Source organism: Terrapene carolina, unplaced genomic scaffold, assembly GCF_002925995.2.
Source record: "Terrapene carolina triunguis isolate 2854851 unplaced genomic scaffold, T_m_triunguis-2.0 Scaffold113, whole genome shotgun sequence".
In the NCBI taxonomy this organism is placed as follows: Eukaryota; Metazoa; Chordata; order Testudines; family Emydidae; genus Terrapene; species Terrapene triunguis.
The window spans coordinates 15,854,221-15,874,313 of record NW_020664464.1 but is presented as its reverse complement, the minus strand read 5'-3'; the positions used below and the strand labels follow the sequence as shown (position 1 = coordinate 15,874,313).

Here is a 20,093-nt window from a genome sequence, read left to right as displayed (position 1 = left end):
AAGCTGTCCCTGCCCAGGAACCTGCTGATGAGGCTTGAAAAACACCTGCAGGAGGTGTATGAGGAGTTCTCCCCGGAGGATGTCGCCTCGATCCCCGGTTACATTGACCAGTTCTTGGCTTAGGTGCCCTTGGAGGGACAAATGACTGCAGGGTTTTGGGCACTATAATCATGAAGCGGACATTGTGAGATTTTTTTAAAATGGTTCGGACTATATATTGAGGCGCCCAAAGACGGAGTAATCATGATACACTTTGCACTGATTCCCCTTTTGTTTGACTTTCCTGTTTACATGTTTTTAAGCACTTTACCCACTGTTAATATTTTCAATCTTCCTGTTTTGTTGCAAATAAATGTTTACATGTTTTAAAGCACTTTAGCTACTGTTAATATTTTAAATATGCCAGTTATGTTGTAAATAAATGTTTGGATATTTAAAACACTTACTGCTTGATCCTTCCCCTGAATCTGTGTCTGGGGTAACGGCTGGGGAGGGTTGGTAGGGGATCTCTGTCAGGGTGATGAAGAGCTCCTGGCTGTCGGGCAAATCAGCGTTGTAAGCGCTGTCTACTGCCTCGTCCTCCTCATCTCCTTCCTCCTCTTCCCCGTCCGCTGAGGAACCGGCCGCGGACAATATCCCATCCTCAGAGTCCACGGTCAGGGGTGGGGTAGTGGTGGCGGCCGCACCTAGGATGGAATGCAGTGCCTCGTAGAAACGGGATGTGTGAGGCTGGGATCCGGAGCGTCCGTTTGCCTCTTTGGTCTTCTGGTAGCCTTGTCTCAGCTCCTTGATTTTCACGCGGCACTGCGTTGCATCCCGGCTGTAGCCTCTCTCTGCCATGGCTTTAGAGATCTTCTCATAGATCTTTGCATTCCGTCTTTTGGAGCGCAGCTCGGAAAGCACGGACTCATCTCCCCACACAGCGATGAGATCCAAGACTTCCCGATCCGTCCATGCTGGGGCCCTCTTTCTATTGGATTGCACGGCCATCTCTGCTGGAGAGCTCTGCATCGTTGCCACTGCTGCCACTGCTGCTGAGCTCGCCACGGTGTCCAAACAGAAACTGCGCTTCAAACTGCCCAGACAGGAAAAGGAATTCAAATTTTCCCGGGGTGTGGCTGGTCAGAGCATCCGAGCTCGGACTGCTGTCCAGAGCGTCAACAGAGTGGTGCACTGTGGGATAGCTCCCGGAGCTATTACCGTCGATTTCCATCCACACCTAGCCTAATTCGATATGGCCATTTCGAATTTAGCGCTACTCCTCTCGTTGTGGAGGATTACAGAAATCGATTTAAGGAGGGCTCTATGTCGAACTAAATGGCTTCGTGGTGTGGACGGGTGCAGGGTTAATTCGATATAACGGCGCTAAATTCGACATAAAAGCCTAGTGTAGACCAGGCCTTAGTGTCAGACAACACCTCTGAAAACTGACTGTCTGAGATGGGGAGGAAGATTTTCACATCTGTTATGAAAGGGGCTTTTTTGAGGGTTAAGGAACTAGTCATATGTAAATCATAAATTACTTATAAAGAAAAAGGATTTGACACGGGGGGGGGGAGGGATAATTTTTCCTGATCCCTGGTGAAACTAATTTAACACACACCATGTTGTTAATTTCCTCGTCTGCTGTGGGAGCTCCTTTGTGTGGAGATGGAGATTGATAGACATGGTGATTAAAAGATCTTGAGTATAAAAAGGATTTTGATAGTATTTCCTTGTTCTTCCCTCTCTGAAATATTGTACCTGGTAAGCCACTCGTGTTAGATATGTTAGATAATGTAACTTACAATATTGCCAATATATTCAGTGTGTACTGTTAACGATTGTTTTTCTAATACAGTAGAAAATGGCTAATAACTCACAAGACTATTTCAGGAATTTAGAGCTCTTATTTGTGTTAAAACACCTAGCCAGAGGAAAAATGATTCTCCTTCTAGGTCAGTGATACTCAGATCTCAGTGGTTCAAGAGCCAAACTACTGATCAACATTACCCAAAAGAGTAGTGTGAATTCATTGTTTCATTTACTATACTACTATACGTTCAGATTTAAACAGTATGGTAGGGAAAATATTTAGTTTTATATTAGAGTTGTCGATAATCGCAGTTAACTCACATGATTAACTCAAAAAAATTAATCGCGATTTAAAAAATTAATCGCAATTAATCTCAGTTTTAATCGCATTGTTAAACAATAGAATACCAATTAAAATTTATTAAGTATTTTTGGATGTGTTTCTACTCATTTTCAAATATATTGATTTCAATTATAATCAGTAGTGCAATCTCTTTATCATGAAAGTGCAACTTACAAATGTAGATTTTTTTTGTTACATAACTGCACTCAAAAACAAAACAATGTAAAACTTCAGAGCCTACAAGTCCTCTCAGTCCTACTTCTTGTTCAGGCAAATTGCTACGACAAACAAGTTTGTTTACATTTATGGGAGATAATGCTGCCCGCTTCTTATTTACAATATCACCAGAAAGTGAGAAATGCCACCAGCAGAAGGTTGATTTTCTTTTTTGGTGGTTCGGATTCTGTAGTTTCCGCATTGGCGTGTTGCTCTTTTAAGACTTCTGAAAGCATGCTCCACACCTCATCCCTCAGATTTTTGGAAGGCACTTCAGATTCTTAAACCTTGGGTCGAGTGCTATAGCTATCTTTAGAAATCTCACATTGGTACCTTCTTTGCATTTTGTCAAATCTGCAGTGAAAGTGTTCTTAAAATGAACATGTGCTGAGTCAGCATCCGAGACTTCTATAACATGAAATAAATGGCAGAATGTGGGTAAAACAGAGCAGGGGACATACAATTCTCCCCCAAGGAGTTCAGTCACAAATTTAATTAACACATTTTTTAACGAGCATGGAAGCATGTCCTCTGGAATGGTGGCCGAAGCATGAAGGGGCATACGAATGTTTAGCATATCTGGCACATAAATACCTTGCAATACCGGCTACAAAAGTCCCATGGGAATGCCTGTTCTCACTTTCAGGTGACGTTGTAAACAAGAAGCAGGCAGCATTATCTCCTGTAAATGTAAACAAACTAGTTTGTCTTAGCGATTTGACTGAACAAGAAGTAGGACTGAGTGGACTTGTAGGCTCTGAAGTTTTACATTGTTTTGTTTTCAACATTTGTAAGTTCAACTTTCATGATAAAGTTATTGTATTACATTACTTGTATGAGGTGAATTGAAAAATACTATTTCTTTTGTTTTTTATAGCACAAATATTTGTAATCAAAAATAAATATAAAGTGAGCATTGTACACTTTGTGTTCTGTGTTGTAATTTAAATTAATATATTTGAAAATGTAGAAAACATCCAAAAATATTTAAATAAATGCTATTTTATTATTGTTTAACAGTGCGATTAATCATGATTAATTGTTTTAATCCCTTGATAGCCCTAATTTTAACATGGTGTTTTTCCCAGTATAGGCAAGGTCCATGCAGGGATCTGTATCTTAAAATTTATTCCCTAATATGAAATAGCTTGAGAGCCTAAACAGACGAAAACATAAATCACACCCAAACTGTGCAGAGGGGCCTAGGGCAGTGTTTTTCAAACTTCGGGTCGCGACCCAGGACTGGGTCGCCACATGTCAGGCACTGGGTCGCTCTGGTCAGCACCACCGACCGGGACGTTAAAAGTCCCATCGGCGGTGCTGCCCAGCTAAGGCAGGCTAGTGCCTAATTGTTTCAACACCGTTCCGCACCCCAGAAACAGCTTCTAGGTGGGGGGGCCACAGCTCCATGTGCTGCCCCTGCCCCGAGCACCCAGCCAATGGGAAACGGGGGGGCGGTGTCTGCAGGCAAGAGCCGGACCTGCTGCTGGCCGCTTCTGGGGTTCAGCGCAGTCTGCAGTGCCAGGGCAGGCAGAAAGCCTGCCTCTGCACCCCGACTGCGCTGCTGACAGGGAGCCACCTGAGGTAAGTCCACGCCCCAACACCCTGCCCCAATCCCCTGCCCCAGCCCTGAGCCTCCCCGGCCAAACCACTGGCCTAGGGGATGGTTCTAGTTTAGGGAGCCATATTTTTAGGTTGCTTGTCAGCATTGTTATTGACATTAGCATTGGTGGGCTTTGTGAATGAGGTGAACTTTAAGGAGGGGTTTGAATGAGGAGAGGAGTTGGCACAAGGCGCTTTGGGTCGGGGATGTCATTTCAGGCATAGAAAGCAGCACAGAAGACAGCACGGAGGCAAGGGAGTGATGTGGTAGAATGAATGTGTTGGTGTAGCAAAGGGGACAAGAGAGCAGAGATGTAGCCGGGGTCAGAACTCTGAAGGGGAGGATGAGAAGGCTGAGCTTGATGCAGAAGACAAGAGGTAGCCATTGAAAGTGTTCAGAGAGGCATAATTTGTCTGAGCAATGGATGCTAAAAGCTCTGCATTTTGCATGCTGGGTGCTTGGGAGAGCAGATAAGAGGTTTACATTAAATCAACACGGTCATAAAGGATTTTGTACTGCTTCCAGTGCATGGAGACTTACAAATTCATATAGCCCCCATGCAGCAAAATAAGAATTTACCCAGAAAGCCAGCTCGTTTTGGCTTTCTGATCCACCATTCCATTACAGCTCCTGAGCTTGCCATTTGGCTCCAGCCATATCTTGTTTTAAAGCAGAGAAACACATGTTTGTGATTTTGAGAATGTGCATTGTTCGCTGCCTGTTAATCCCATCAGCAAAAAGATGAAGATTAGTGAAGCTGGTCTAAAGCTTAGTATGTTCAACCTACCATTAAAGTAACTTTAGCTTGTGCCCTCATTCACTGGTCAGTTGTGACGGTGGTGTTTTTTGTTTCTTTCTTTCTTTTATTAATTGGGTTTTGGCACTTTTTTATTTTATCTACACTTCCTTTTAAACTTGGAAATGTGGGCTCTGGTCTTAAAGGAGAAAAAATGGCAGTGAAATTGTAAAAACATTCACTGACCTTTTTGAAACATGCAAGCTGAATATTAAACAAATCCCTGAAGTTCCCTGGGACTGGTGCCTGGAATCAGTGCTGTTTTGTGCAGTGACTTTTGGGAAGTATTTAGGCATTGACATTGTCTTATGCAAGTAAAAAGAATGGGGAAATTCATCTCTGGTGTAATGTATATAGAATTAGACTGAGGGTTCATCTAGTTCAGTGTGGTAACAGTGTGGACTTTACAATGCAGGTTAAAAAGTTACTTTTTAGTAGCGTCACCACTGATTGAATAAATATGGAAAACAGAACAGGGACTTTAAATGGAGTTGCTGTTGGTAAATGTGTCTCTTGTAAGTTGATACATAGTCTTATTACTGAAGTATTTATTAGTAAAGTAAGCAAGCTGTTCTACTCTGCTCATGTATTTGTCTTCTGTTTTAGCAGGACAGGAGTAGTGGCAGAAGAGGGAAATCAGACACGCTCACCCATTAACCTTTTGATGACAGTTGTCCACTGTTCTCAACACAAAATACTTTGCCTAAATATCCTCCAGGAACTCCTGCCCTAGCACTTGTGCAATAAGATGAGGATAGCGCCCCCATACCACTACAGTCAGTGTTATAGCTATGTGTACATGATGATAAGATATTATATAAAGCAAATCTTCCTGACCTGTCAGAACATTTTTTCATTTGTTTATCCAGTATATAATAAAATATATAAAAAGGCTGCTATGTTTTAAGCACTGAGGACAGGATCCAGGCACTAGATCTACCTGAGCAGACTCTTGCCCCCGCATGGAGTCCCCTTGACTTCAGTGGGGCTCCAGGCAGGCACAGGGATATGCTCACATCGATTCTGTTGCAAGCTCTGACCCTTTGGTTATAGCTACACTCCACAGTTAACTTGAGTGATTGGCACCTGGGCTAGCCCTAGCCCAGTGGTGAGTGTCTCCACTGCAAAGTCCTGCCTGGTGACTGTGTCATCACTGTTTCTGCCCACGCTCACGTAGCTGTGGGCATATCCCATGGTTCTTTATGCTGAGATGCTCTATGATTCTTTCCCAGTCAGTTGTGTCAATTGCAGGAAAACTTCTCTGCCTTTCATTGGGGAATTGTTGGAAGGAGTTTGGAGGTCTATTAGCACTAGAGGGATTTTTCCCTGTGCCGTCACTGCAACATGTGAGTTCCAGTCTAAGTTAAAGCAGAGTCAGGCTCTAACCCAACTCCCAGGTAAGCAAGACTTGGCTTAAAGCAGCGTTTCATAACTGTGGCCACCATGGCTGCATGTGGCCACCAGGGGCTTTTCTTGCGGCCACAGCCTTCTGGGTAGTGATTTGGGGGGGCGGGGAGGACAGCGTTGGGCCTTGCCCTCCTCTGGAGCCATAAATGCTGGAGGAGCAGACAGCTGGTGTGAGTTCCCTGCCTTTCTGGGGGTGGTGGGGCTCTGGCTTCTGGCTTCAGCCCTGGGGGTGGCAGGCAGCAGGCTCCAGGCAGGCTCAATTCACAGGCTCAGGCCCCCCAGCCGCAGGGCCAGGTGGGCTCCATCCCCCATCCACCCCATCCCCCCTGGCCCCCACTGCCTCCCTCCCTACCTCCTCATTCAAGGCTTAGGGGTTGTCTACACTACTGCGCAGGGTCGATCTAAGATATGCAACTTCAGCTACATGCATAGCGTAGCTAAAGTTGATGTACTTAGATCTACTTACCGCGGTGTCTTCACTGTGGTAAGTCGACAGTTGACGCTCTCCCGTCAACTCTGCTTGCGCTCCTCGTTCTGGTGGAATACCGGAGTCGACGGGAGAGCACTGAGTAGTCGATTTATCGTGTCTATACTAGATGTGATAAATTGACCCCCGCTGGATCGATCGCTGCCCGCCAATCTGGCGGGTAGTATAGACAAGCCCTTAATTTGTGCCCGAACTTGCCCTGGCTGAGTAAGTCTGCTGTGAAAAGTGATATCTGTATGTTTGTTAATATCACGTTTCACTGCCTCCCAGCTAGCTAACAAGTCTGCTGCTGTGAAAAGTGATATTAATAAACATAAAAATATCATTTTTTACAGAAGCAGACTTACTAGCTAGCAAGTCTAAAACAAAAATGCAACCAAAAAAAGCAAAAGAAACAATAAGACAAGAACATGCAAAGCACCTTATCTACATTTCTATTCTGTTTAGATCTAGTAAATAACAGAGACAACTTTACATTATTTTTATTATTGAGTCTGCAAAAAAACCCTACATAGATAGATTACAATGATTTGGACATGTATATGTTCATAATTATATGTTTTTTCTAAAGTTAATTAAGTATTTTAGGAAAAATTATCATAGCGGCCACCAGCAAGAGTTGGTGGCCGCACTCTGAGGCCACCAAAAATTTTGTTGTGCGAATCCCTGGCTTAATGCATCTTCAAACCCAGGTCATAGGGTTTTCTGTATGGACAGTAGTGTGGTAGGCTAAAATCGGGCGTTAACCGTGCGGTGCTCTTAGTTATGGTTTCAACCCGCTTCCAGCATATGCTGTTGCCTTAAAGCAGTGGTGGGCAACCTGAGGCCTGTCACGGTAATCCACTGGCAGGCCACGCAACAGTTTGTTTACATTGACCGTCCGCAGGCACAGCCGCCCGCAGCTCCCAGTGGCCATGGGTCAATTAGCAATGGACATATTCCAGCCAGTTTCACCTACCAAAACCAATGAAGGCAATAGGATTATACAATGAAGAGAAAACGTAGTGTGCAAAATCTTTATTACTGGTAACGATGGAAGGGAAGGAAAGAGCACAACCTGACTTTCAGATCCCAGCCTGGGTTTGCATGGGCAGCAGTTAAGGGAGGAAAAAATTCTTTTGCTTGTAAACTGAGCAAACTAGATGTGGAATTTACTAAGACAATAAATATGGAACCTCACACTGTTATTCTTACAAAATCACTTTATGAATGGAACTGAACATCAACTGTCGTAGCTTTATAATGAGGTGTTTGGTAATCCCCTGTCTAAGGACACCTGGATTATTTTTAGGTTACTCAGACTATTTTTATTAAATTATTTTAAATAACATTCCAAAATACATTTAAAAAAACAACAACAACCTAGTGCCTCTGACTGTTCATTTACCAATCCAAGCTAAAGTCCTGGATGACTGTTATATATTGTGCAATTTCTCTGCTATTGAATAAGGAAGTTAATAAAGGTTATGTAAATAACAGATAAGCATGGCACATATATATTTTAAGGTACATAATAATAGAACAAACTCAGTTACCAAAACATCTAAAGATCTTTTTAAAGCTAGCTGAAGTGAGCAGAAGCGGTTTCCATTATCTTGGGTTTTAATAAAGTCCCTTCATTTTTTAAAAATTTGAACTTTTTTAGATAACTCTTTTTATGATTCTTAAACCTAAAACTGCCTAGTTTAAGATAAAAAATTACTACTTGCCTTGGAGGCATGGGAATAGTACCAGATTCCCATTAAATTATTATTCTTTGGTTGCCCTTTCAACAGCTATATTTCTACATTAGAAAAATAAACTTAGATGCTTAATTGTATCTATAGCGTGATGATCTTTTCAGACAAGCATCTCTGCAAAAGCTCTTTCCAATGCAGCTTTCTTTTAATCCTTAATGTTGGGGGCTCACCCTGGGGAGGTCTGCCTTGCCTTTTAATCCTGCAGGGCTAAAATAAGGGAGGGGGGGAAACAATAATTAATTGTTCTAATGGATGAGACCAGTCCATCTTGAACACTGGCTGCTCCCTTGAATGCTGGAGTCAAGATCTTCACTAAGCCTGCATTGAAACATACGGAAAGAATGGATTTTTGGTCTCCCTCAAGGGCTCATTAGTATCTGTAATCGCTTAAAATGCAACAAACTCAAACATGGCACATTAACAGGACAGAATTTTAATTTCACAATGCCATGAAAAAAGAAACACCCTTAACTATCCCAAACTCCCTCTTACACAAAACAAGGACTTCTAGTTAAGGTCTTATACTCTGCCTCTCTTAGTATTTCCGCTGATGTCTACTATGTGCATTGAACATTCCTTTGGTTATCCAACTACTGTTTTCCTCATGGTGGCCAAATAACCAAGGTTGCACTGGATGATTTTAAGATCCTTGACATACTGTACTTGACTTTCATTTTAGTAAGCTTAGTGCACTGAGTACACACATGGAAGCCTTTGTGAATGTGGAAGAGGAGGTGAGAATAATGAAGGCTTTTTATATGTATGCACCTAGGGCTAGATTCACACAAGGGTTTAAGTGCCTAAGTGCTACTTCCTCTGCCTAATTAGCCTGTGTATCCGCAGATATCTGCATATGTGGATTTCCGCAGATTTGCAGGGCTCTACACCGGGGGCCAGACTGAGGCTCCGAGGCATCACCCCTCCCCGGAACCTGGTCAGGGAGAGATGCACTGGCAGCTGTAGGGAGTCTTGGTGGACCCTCCGCCTGCCTTGGGCGGGGGGAGGGAGGGACAAGCAGCCCCCGGTCCCTATCCCTGCCCCTAGCTTCCCCACCCAGTGTCGCTGCTCCTCAGCCCCACCCCACCCAGGGCAAGGGACTCAGGTTCCCCACATGGCTCTCCCCAGCCTGGCTCCAGCCGGGGGGCAGCTCAGAGCCGCACTCTGGCCATGATAAGAGCCAGGTGGGCAGCTGTGGGGAGCTGTGGGGGATCCTCCACCTGCCCTGGGTGATGGGCCCGAGCAGGCCCCAGCCTGTGTCCCTGCCCCCGCCACCCAGTGTCCCTGTCCCCCCCGCCCAGGACAAGTGGAGGGACCAAGGCTCCCCACAGCTGCCAGTCCAGCTCTCCCCTACTGGGCTGCGGCCAGGGGGGGGGAGGAGGCTCAGAGCCACAGCCCGGCCACGGTAAGAGCCAGGTGGGCAGCTGTGTGGAACTGGGGGTGACCCTCCACCTGTCCTGGGCAGGGAGCCCGAGCAGCCCCCGGCCTGTATCCCTGCCCCCCACAGGCCCTCTGCTGAGGGCAGGTGGAGGATGTGCACCACGGTTCTTCACAGCTGCCCGCCTGGCTCTTACCATCAGAGCCCTGCGTGGATACAAAATTTGAAGCTGCATCTGCACTGGTATCTGCAGAAACAGGTCACGGATATAAAGCAGATACCCACGGATTTGCAGGGCTCTACCTGTGGGGCCTGATCCAGTAAGTGTGTTCAGAGCTCACCTACCGAATTGGCCCCATCGATGAGCTTACACAAGATGGCCAGGGGGAACATGAGTAGGATGAGGCCCTCCCTCACAGCTTTTAGCCTAGTGGTTAGGGCAGTCTCCCTGTGCCTCCAACCCCCTCCATGCCTACCAGCTCTGAGATGGGCCTTCCCTGTGCCGCCAGGTCCCCACCGCTCAGCTCCCAGGAGCCGCCTCCCTGTGCCTCTGGGGCCCAGCCCCCCACAGCTCCCAGTAGTCCCATGCATGTGTCCCCAGGTCCCAGCCCCTGCAGCTCCTAGGGATCCCTCTTTGTGCCCCCAGATCCCAGTGTTCCCAGCTTGCGGGGCGGAGCCTTCCCTGTGCCTCCAGGTCTGAGCCCCACCCATCTCCTGGGGGGGGGTGTCCCTCCCTGTGCCCCCGACCCTGCACGATGCCTAGCCAGGTCCCAGGGGGGCCCCTCCCTGTGCATCCAGGTCCCCATCCCTCAAGCCCCCGGGAGGGGGCTCCCTGTCCCCTTAGTCCTCCTCCATGTCCATCTAGCTCCCAGGAGGGGGTCCCTCCCTGTGCCTCCAAGTCCCAGCCCACCCTAGCTCTCAAGAGGCATCCCCCCTGCCCCTTAGTTCCCATTGTCCCCAGTTCTCAGGGTGTCCCCCCCCAGGTCTTTGCAGTTCCCTCATGCTGTTTTTCTGACCCCCCAGCTTCCCATTGTCCCTAGTTCTCAGGGGATCCCCCTTTTTTGAGCTTATCCCAAAGGGAGGTGGTAGTGCAGCGGGTTGGAGATATTTTTTGGGCACGAACCTTCCACCATCACCACCCACCCGAGCTACCTTCAGTGCGCTGGGACATTTGCATTTGAACCTCCTCCATCCTCCAATAACCCACCTTCCCTGGGACTGGGCAGGAGCACTTGAAGGGGGATGCTCAGTATTGGGGTGTGGGGAGAGATCTGCCCTTTTGGCGCCCCCATGACGCTCTACCCCCTGCCCCTCACATCCCCACACCAGTGAGACTCTGTATGCCTCTGGTTCCTGCCCCCCTCCCCCCCCCCCCCCCCCGCCTTTTCTGGGGCTCTCAGGTCACCATACTCCCCTGCCACCATAGCCCTCTGGTGCTCTCTAGGTGCTGGGCCTCCCCTTGGACTGCTGACCTGTTGTGGGGAGCCTGGGCAAGCAGTAGGGGCCGGGTGGCAATGGGCGGCAGGGCACACCAAAATACAAATTCACCCAGAGCGCTATTTCCCCTAACGCCAGCCCTGGTGCTCTGAATACGGTTTTTGAAGTGAGAGTTGAGAGGCGGGGTTATAACAGGTTTGTCTGACGAGCGAGAGTAAGAAAAGCAACTGGGTTGCTAATTGACTTCTCCTTTGATAGAAAAATAGTTCTTTCTGCTTAACACCACGGTTAAATTTTCATGGCTATGGCAGAGTTAATGCCCTTCCCTTGTGTTTCTCAGCTGTCTGAGAGACTGCCTCACACTGAGGTCTCCAGTGTCACTGTAAGACTTGAACTTGGCAACTTACATTCAGCAGTACAATGCAAACAGCAAACAACAAGCAAAAGCCGACCCATTTAAAATACACATCCCCTGTCAGGTTATTTTGCTATGAAATGACTACTGTGCTGAATAGCAGCCCTTGATGGCATCAGTCATCATTACTTCCTCGAAGAGCTGACAACTTTCCCCGTTTTAAGCCCTATGTGAAGGCATACAAATAACATTTCTAGCTTTCAGATCATTGCCCTCATTCCTATTTTAAACCCCCCTATGATTTGTCTTATGTGAAAAGAATGTTCCCAGTGAACTAAAACAATGAAACCCTATGTCCACTTGATTTTGGCTACAGCTAATTTAGAGTCAGATTCTGCTATTCTTACTAATGGGGCATTAGATAGACCTTGTTATGCAAATAATCCCATTGATTTCAAATGATGTTCTCATGGAATAAAATACCACTGAATGTGACCTGGGGTGACAGCATTAGATCCTCAGTAGGTACATGATTCTATCAAGAGGATCAATGTGTACTCATATCCCCATTTATTATGATTTTATCAATATTGAAAAAATTCAAACGCTTCTTATCTTACTATTATATTTTGAAAACTACTGGAAGACCTATTGATAAAACCCTGAGGATGAACATGCCCTATTAGCTAACCACGTCCTTTCCCTTCTGATGGGCAGGGATGGTGTTCTTAGCCTCTGTTTGCCAGAAGCTGGGAATGGGAAACAATGGATGGATCACTTGATGATTGCCTGTTCATTCCCGCTGAAGCACCTGGCATTAGCCACTGCCAGAAGACAGGCTACTGGGCTAGATGGACCTTTGGTCTGACCCAGTATGGCCGTTCTTATGTTCCTCTCACTCCATTTTGGCTGGTTTTGAGACCTTTATTTGAACTTAGATCTGAACCACAACTAACCCATATTGTTCTTAACACACTAATAGAAGATATTCACATTAAACACTGTTGCTCATATAAAGTACATTTAGTTTACATCTGCATTCTTAAACAGATTTATGCATTAAAATGGGCTTGGAAATCTATCACAAACATTTACCCAAACTTACTCACCAGTTCTTTGCCATTATGGAGGATATTAATTGAAAAAACAAAACCAAAAAGAATAAAATCAACATTTTCCTCACACCTAAAGTTACTCGCTCTGAGCAAGGAAGCAAGTACAATTTTGCAAGGCTGCATTAAAAAATAATATTGGCAAATCGAACCATGAACTATGTGTTATAGCACAAATAATGTCCAAAAACCCAAGAAAGACGTTGTTTATATGTGAAAGCAACTGATGTAGCTATAGCGGGTACATACTATCTGTGTCCTCTCCATGTTTAAAAACCTAATACCTAACCTATTTCTGCACAGCAAAGCAATATATTGCCTTTCCCCCTTCCACATCTGTTTAATTTTTGAGGTAAGAGTCATCCTGCCTATTGCTGAGTAGCAGCCACTGCATGGGAACAGCCTCAGTTTCCTTTGGTTTGGCCATGGTGGGTCATTATTGTAGGATGTATATTGGGCATGGCATTACAGCCCTGAGTCAGCTGCACAACTCAGAGTCTCTGGCTGGATAATTCATAGAGTGCCAGCGATACTGGCGTCACACATATAAACCAGGCGCATTGCTGCTGTAATAATGAGCACCAGCAAAAAGAAGCTGAGAAGAAACTGTAGTAAAATAGATCTGTAATTTTTTTAAAAGACAAAAGCTTGAGATTCGCTTTCAGTATTTTCTTATTCCTTTTAGAGCTGTTGCTTTATCTTTATTTGACTTGGGTGATCCGTTGTAATAGTGTTTTCTCTGCTTTCCCCTTCTGCTCCTCTGTCCCTTTATATTTCCTGGAGCATTAATTGTATCTAGGCCTTGGTAAATAATGGGCCTTCTCCACAGCACTCGGACATTTTCTTCGTGGCTCTTCGTGTAAAGTCAATCTTGCCTCTTTCCTTCCTTACAGCTGTATACTCATAGGCTTTCAGTTTGCTGTAATAGTCTGAGAATTTATTATAGAGGATGGAGATGGGCATTCCATTCAGAATTATTCCAAAAGCAATGCAGAGGAAAGCAAATAGGCACCCGAGGTGAGTTTCTGGACACATGTCACCATAGCCCACTGTAGAGATGCTGACCTATAGGCAAATCAATAGTAATTCATTATCCAAACAGAGGAGCGCACATACCTTTCTTTAATCTATCCAGCTGGGGATACAGCTTTTCAACACAGTTAAGATATTTTGAACACTTGTATACTAAAAGCCTGAATTATTACACACTGGCTCTACATTGTTCCCCTTCCCCCCACCTCCCACCCCGGGTACCATCCTAAAGTGTAAACTCTATCCTTAAATAATTAACTCCACTATTGTAATTAGGAAGTTCTCTGGATTCTGCTGCGTGCTGCAGACAGCATCCCTGAACCAACCACACGCAGGTCTTCATAGATGGTCGTGTGCGTTAGGTTCAAGGGAGTGGACACAGATTTATGACCTGACCCATCCAGTAACCCTACCACTCTGTGCAACTAGCTGCAGTAGAGGCTGGGTTGAAGCTGCACGGCAGCCTTGTGCCCTTACCCTGTTTTTAAGGAATGGACTGGTCCTCACCCCCCACCCCCATTCACTTCAGCCCAATAACTTGGGGGTGAAGTGTGTGTGTGAAGTGAATTTTACCTTTACCTGTCTGGTGCATAAAGTGGTGAATGTGGTGAAGAGCAGGCCCCAGACTTGGGGTGTGTCCTCTAGCAGTAAAATACATTTTAAAACACTTGCCTCTGGGAAGAACAGTTCATTAGCTCATTTTAATATGGATTTTTTTTAAATAAAGAGACTAAGGAAGTGTGTAAATAACAAAGAGCCTTTTCAGCTGCTTAAAAGTTTGTTTTGTTTGAAGTGTATGTCAGCAAGTGAGTGATTATCTTTCCTGCTCAAATTCTGCCATGTTACAGGCACAGAGGGATGGTGGATGAGTGCATAGGACTGCCCTGGGTGTTTTAACTGAAGTTTGGGTACTGGGAAACCTTTTGACACCAGATCTCAGTGACAACTCTAGCTGTTTCAGTGAAATCATTTTTAAAGTTCAGGAAATAATTTTTTAGGCATCACCATATTACGTGAAAGTGTGAATCCTGCCCGCTCTTCATCCATATCTCGTCTGAGACTTTAATGACTGCCCCTCTTCATTCAGTAGCATATTTTGCCTGCTCTACCATACACCGATGGCGGAGGTGTTATGCTGGCTTTTACATTGACACAAAATACTGCAACAGTTAGAACTGCATCAAGCGTCCCACTAACATTTGGTCTAGCATAAATCCCAAGCGGGTATTACCAGTCTGCGTCTACTACATACATTTTGCGGGTGTGTGTGTGTGTGTGTGTATAATAATATACATGCTAGCAGAAACCAGTGCTCTTGTGATTATAGCACTGAATTAATTTTTGAACATTATGGCAGGCAGTGTGCCAGCCTCTCACCTTTTAGACAGAATGTTATTTCAGATGAATGAAACAGTAGATTACATAAGGCTGCACCTGGTGCTTCCTGTACCATAAAAGGCATTAGGCATTTGGTTTAATGGCACTTCAGTCACTGGAATTGAATGATCATACAGGATCAATATCTTCAAATACTGAGTTGAAAGCAAGATACATATCTACCATAGCCCCTACAAGATTTTTATCCTGTGTTAAGGGTCTAGTCCTCTTACATTCACTCTTGTGTTAGAATTTTGAGGAAATAATCATTTGTGAGTGTGACTGACAAAACTATCCACTATTTAACTTATCTGAATCTCTTAAATTTTTTCTATAATGCATGGGGCTAAAAGAGAGCCATGACACATAATTGCTATTTGCACATTAAAGACAGTCCTGCAAACCCTTGCTCTTATGTGCAAACCTTTTTTTACAGAAGCCCATTAAGTCTAATGGGAATCCTTGGATGAATAAATATTATTCGCATCAGTTAGCGTTTGCAGGATTGGGATATATTTTTACTGCTTCTGAACTCTATGAATGATTGGATGTATGCAGAAAAGGGAACCCATGGATCTAGGTCTACTGTCATAATATTCCACAGGAGTGTTCAGCATGAGATTTATAACCTCTGGGTGTACTACATCTATTGATTAAACAGGACCCCGCAAAGGCAAAATGCTGCATTCCAGTAACTTTTCCAATATGTGCTGGGCACCCCAGTAGCCAGGCTCAGAGGGGCACTCAGCACATGAAGTTAAAAAATAATGGGGCTAGATTTTTCTGCTGGTAGCTGGAGTGATCCAAAGAGACTGGAAAGGAGCTCGGTCTCCCCTGCTAGAGCTTCCACAGCTAGCAGAGAGTCAGAAAAGAATGCACGGCTGTAGCCCACAGTCTGGGGAGTCTGTCACGGATGTGGCCAGCACACGTGCGGTTTAGCTATTCTCAGCTGACCCATGGCTCCTTAGAGGCCAGAGTCAGCTGCTGTAAAAAGGAGTAGCCCTAAGGATGCACTGGGGCTAGGACTGGCCCTAGAATCAGGGAACTGCAAGCAGATCCTTTGCACCCCTTCTCCCCACAACTGCTCCTCCCAGACAATACTGGCTGCAACTGAGATTTGAGCCCTTTGTTCTTTTAGCACTAGCCATATTACCATGCGGGCTGTTTCTCACTCTAGTCTGACAATCTAGCATGCACCATGCTGTCCTGCCACAGCTATCACAGAATAACAAGAGAGCTGTGGCCTTCTCGCTCTTTCATTCTGCAGACCATGTCGCAAAGGAAGAACCTCTTCCTCCCCAACCCCCAGACTGAGTCCCTGCATGTTTAATTCTGCGGCTGAGAAGAAAGGATCTGTGGGCCACTGCTAATGCATAGGCTCTCCTAGCTTGGCTTTTAGGAGTACTCAGTAAGCACCTAGGAGTAACGTCAGTAGTGGTGTTGTAGCCTTGGCAGGTCACTGTTAGGGAGAGAACAATCATTTTGACATCTCTATTGTTTGAGACAATAACGTTAGTGCTCTGTAAGGGTTCTGTGTGACTGTATTACTCTGCAGAGGTGGCACAGGTGTGGGATTGGATTCCTTTCCCACACTTCAGAAGTTTGAGCCCCCACTTCAGGAAAATGAAAGCAATCGTGCCAGCCTTCAACCCTGCCATGATAGTAGGGCAGCATGAGGAAAACCTGTACTGTCCCATGTCTGTGCAAATGGGCCCTAGCTCAGCCTAAGAGAGTGCGTCCCACATTTTGAGAAATGCTGGGCAACAGACTGACCTCCTCCGTATAGTCACAAGTACAGCACAGGCAATGGCTGTGAAAGGTTCCCCATGTAGACTTGCCCCTGTGCCTCAAACCTCATCCATAAGGATAAATGCTAAGGATGAAAAGGTCCCTCAGGTTCCATGAGAGATCAGTCTCTGGCCTCTCAGCTAAGACCACCAGCAACCATGCCACTGGTGATTTTGCAATATAAACCTCTGCCCACTAGGAACTAGCCTGAGACCCCCTCTTCATTCCTCCTAAACAGCCATGAAATGTCATGTCACCAACTTCTTGTCACTACTGACCTATACTAGATTGAAACTAGTGACCTAGATGCAAAAGGCTCTGTATCCAATTACCAATCCCTTGAGTCATTCAGACCCCACCTGATCTATTTTTGTCTGCCACTGGTATTATATAAATAACAACCAAATGCCATTTTGAGTGTGTTGTAGAGATGCCACCTACCGTTGGAGAACTGCCCATTAGAAAATATTTTACAGGGTCAGACCTCTGCAGCTACTTCAACTCCCATAAAGTTGGAGGATTTAAATGTTGAGCTATGAAATCAGAACAATCTTTTGTCATGCTGGGTCAGCACAGCCTTTTACAATCTCCCCCCAAAAAGGGGGGAAAAAACCTTGTACACTATATTTATCACAAACTACTAGCAGTACACTTCTCTGCAATGCTGACACTAGAAAGAAATGATACACTTCCACCACCCACATACAAGTCCTCCCCCTTTCTTTAATGAGCAGCAGTGGAAGCGAGAGTGTGTGGCATAGCCACCGACTTCCAGCTCTGCTTCACTGATTATCCCCTGATGCAGTAACCGATGTAAGCTTGCAGCAGAGGGGTGTGTGTGTGTGTGTGTGTGTGCGCGCGCGCATGTCCTGTAAAAGCAAAGCTCTGAATTCAGAACAGATGTTCACAAATCTGGGACGGCCCTCCTGTTTTCAAGACAGGCCGCAACTCTAGCAGGGGAGGGAGCAATGGCTGCCTGGCAAAGTGCAATGCATTTACTTACAGCAGCCCACCACCACGCATGGGGGATGCTGGTGAAGTTGGTGCTGGAGACGTCGTGCTCCACAGAGTAGACCATGGCGGAGAAGGCGAAGATGCCCATGGCAATGAAGAGCAAGAGGCAGCCCACCTGTTGGTAGCACTGGCGCAGGGTAAAGCCGAAGGCGCGCAGGCCTGTGGAGTGCCGGGCCAGCTTGAGGATGCGGAAGATCCGCATCAGGCGCATGATGCGCAGCACTTGCCCTACTTTGCTCACCCGTCCCACCTTCTCAATGTCATGCTCGTGCTGAGAGCCCCGGCCCCGAGGCTGGTCGTCGTCGGCAAAGCACTCCAGCAGCAGCTGGAGGTAAAGCGGGAGGATGGCAATGAGATCCACGGCATTGAGGGGGCTGCTCACGAAGCGGCGCAGGTCTGGGGTGGAGACCAGCCGCAGCAGATACTCCAGGGTGAAGAAGGCGATGCACAGCGTCTCGACGTGCTCCAGCATAGGGCGACTCTCTCCGCTTTTCCTGTCCACCTGCTGCATCTCCTCCACGGTGTTGAGAGCCAGTGCCACCACAGAGACGAGTACAAAAAGGCTGGAGGCCACCCCCATAGCCTTGGCGCTGACAGAGGAGAAGGGCTTCTCCATTAGGTTCCAGAGGCGCCAGCGCTGGGGGCCATAGTAGCGCATGTGGTGGAAGAGCTGCTCGCTCTCCTGGGACTCCGCTTGGGCACGCAGTTCCCGCTGCACCTTCAGCTGCTCGCTCAGCTCGTCACGCCGCTCCTCGAAGCAGATGCGGCAGCAGCGCGGCGTGTATTTGAGCCGCACCCCCCAGTAGCTCAGCTCCTCCAGGAAGCTGAGTGGGCACTGCTCATCTCGCACCCGCAGCACCCCAGAGGCGTAGAAGTTGTAGACCAGCTGGAAGACAGCGGGGTCCCGATCAAAGAAGTACTCATCCCCCTGAACGGCGTAGTCATCGCACAGCCCCAGCTGGCGACGGCGATCGGTGGAAGTGGCCAAGCGGCCCAGACGGGTCTTGGGGTAGATGGCCACTGCCTGGTAGGTGAGGCGGTAACTTTTGCCACCTACATTTATGTTCAGCATAGAAGAAGCAGACGCTGCTGTTCTGGAGGAGAAGGCAGGGGGGTTGGGAAAGGGTGTTGAGAACTTGCTTCCCTCCTGAGAGGGATTTTGCTGCTGCCTTTCATCTTCCTCTTCTTCTTCCTCCTCCTCCTCCTCATCCACATAATAGTGGTAGTTCCCCTCTGTTCCCACAGGTAGCAAAGACTGAGAGGCCCATGGAGCAGTAGCAGAAACCCCACTCTTCATCTGTGAGCGCATTATTTCTTTCTCCTCTCCCGCATTGGTTTCTGGGGGAACAACATTTGTTGCAGCTCTTTCCCTTCCTTTATAGTCTGAGAATGGGAACAGTCTCCTTCGGTTAAACTTCAACATGATGCTTCTCTCTCCTTCTCCTCCTCTCCTTCCTTTGCTGCCACTAACACCAGTCCCCACTGCCACCACCACTGAGACACACAATGCTTCTTTCTTTCCCTCTGGAGCATCAAACACAGCTGCAGTTTCACATTTCTGTATTGGCCAGCCACCACCTCCAGTTGTTGTTAAAGCTCAGGCTGGGATACAGACACATGGGGACTGCTGTTGACCGCTTTAATCTTGCTGACAGGGAAGATCTGAGTGCTTAGAGAAGGGGATTTAAAGGCTATTATCCTGTTTCAGCCCCGGCTCCCTGAGTCTGTGACGTGAATGATTATGGATCCATAAATCTGTGGATAATCAGGAGAAAAAGACAGAGTTTCATTGCTAATAAAAAAAAAGGGCATTTTCCAACCCCCAGTTTGTATGTGCACAGGATATTCTGAACCTGAAAAAGGGGGGCAATGGGGAAATAGGGAACAGTATTGATGCCTTTCACCAGACACAGCAACAGATTGTCTGAATGTTCCATAATAGTAATAAAAATAATTCATCATTAATAAATTGACCTTATTTAGTGATTGTCGCCCATAGCTCTTAAAGCTCTTTGCAAAAGGTGGGTGAGTATATTTATTCCCGTTTTCCCTTGGCAAAACGAAAATGCAGTTGGAGAATCAACATACCATCTATTCGGTTAAGGGCTGAGAAAACTCACTGTACATACAACCCCTCCAAGGACTGCTCCAACAAAACCAGAGAAGCTCAGATTTGTCACTCCTGATATTTCTAAGATAAAATAAAAGGCAGAAAAAA

At 46.2% G+C, this 20,093-nt stretch overlaps 1 protein-coding gene across 1 annotated transcript; it reads right to left on the bottom strand.

Moving 5' to 3' along the window:
- Positions 1 to 13,459: 13,459 nt before the first annotated feature.
- Positions 13,460 to 19,298, bottom strand: KCNV2 (potassium voltage-gated channel modifier subfamily V member 2). Its single transcript, XM_024200186.2, has 2 exons — positions 17,865 to 19,298; positions 13,460 to 13,729 (listed from the first exon to the last, which is right to left on the bottom strand). The coding sequence occupies exons 1-2, from the start codon at positions 19,296 to 19,298 to the stop codon at positions 13,460 to 13,462; spliced, it is 1,704 nt and encodes a 567-aa protein (XP_024055954.2).
- Between the last annotated feature and the right edge of the window lie 795 nt (positions 19,299 to 20,093).

Bases quoted from the DNA above. Each gene is read 5' to 3' on its own strand.
- KCNV2 (XM_024200186.2), bottom strand. From the start codon at position 19,298: ATGTTGAAGTTTAACCGAAGGAGACTGTTCCCATTCTCAGACTATAAA. The intron at 13,730-17,864 runs GTAAGTAAATGC...ATTTGCCTATAG, and splicing joins ATGCGTGGTGGTGGGCTGCT to GTCAGCATCTCTACAGTGGG.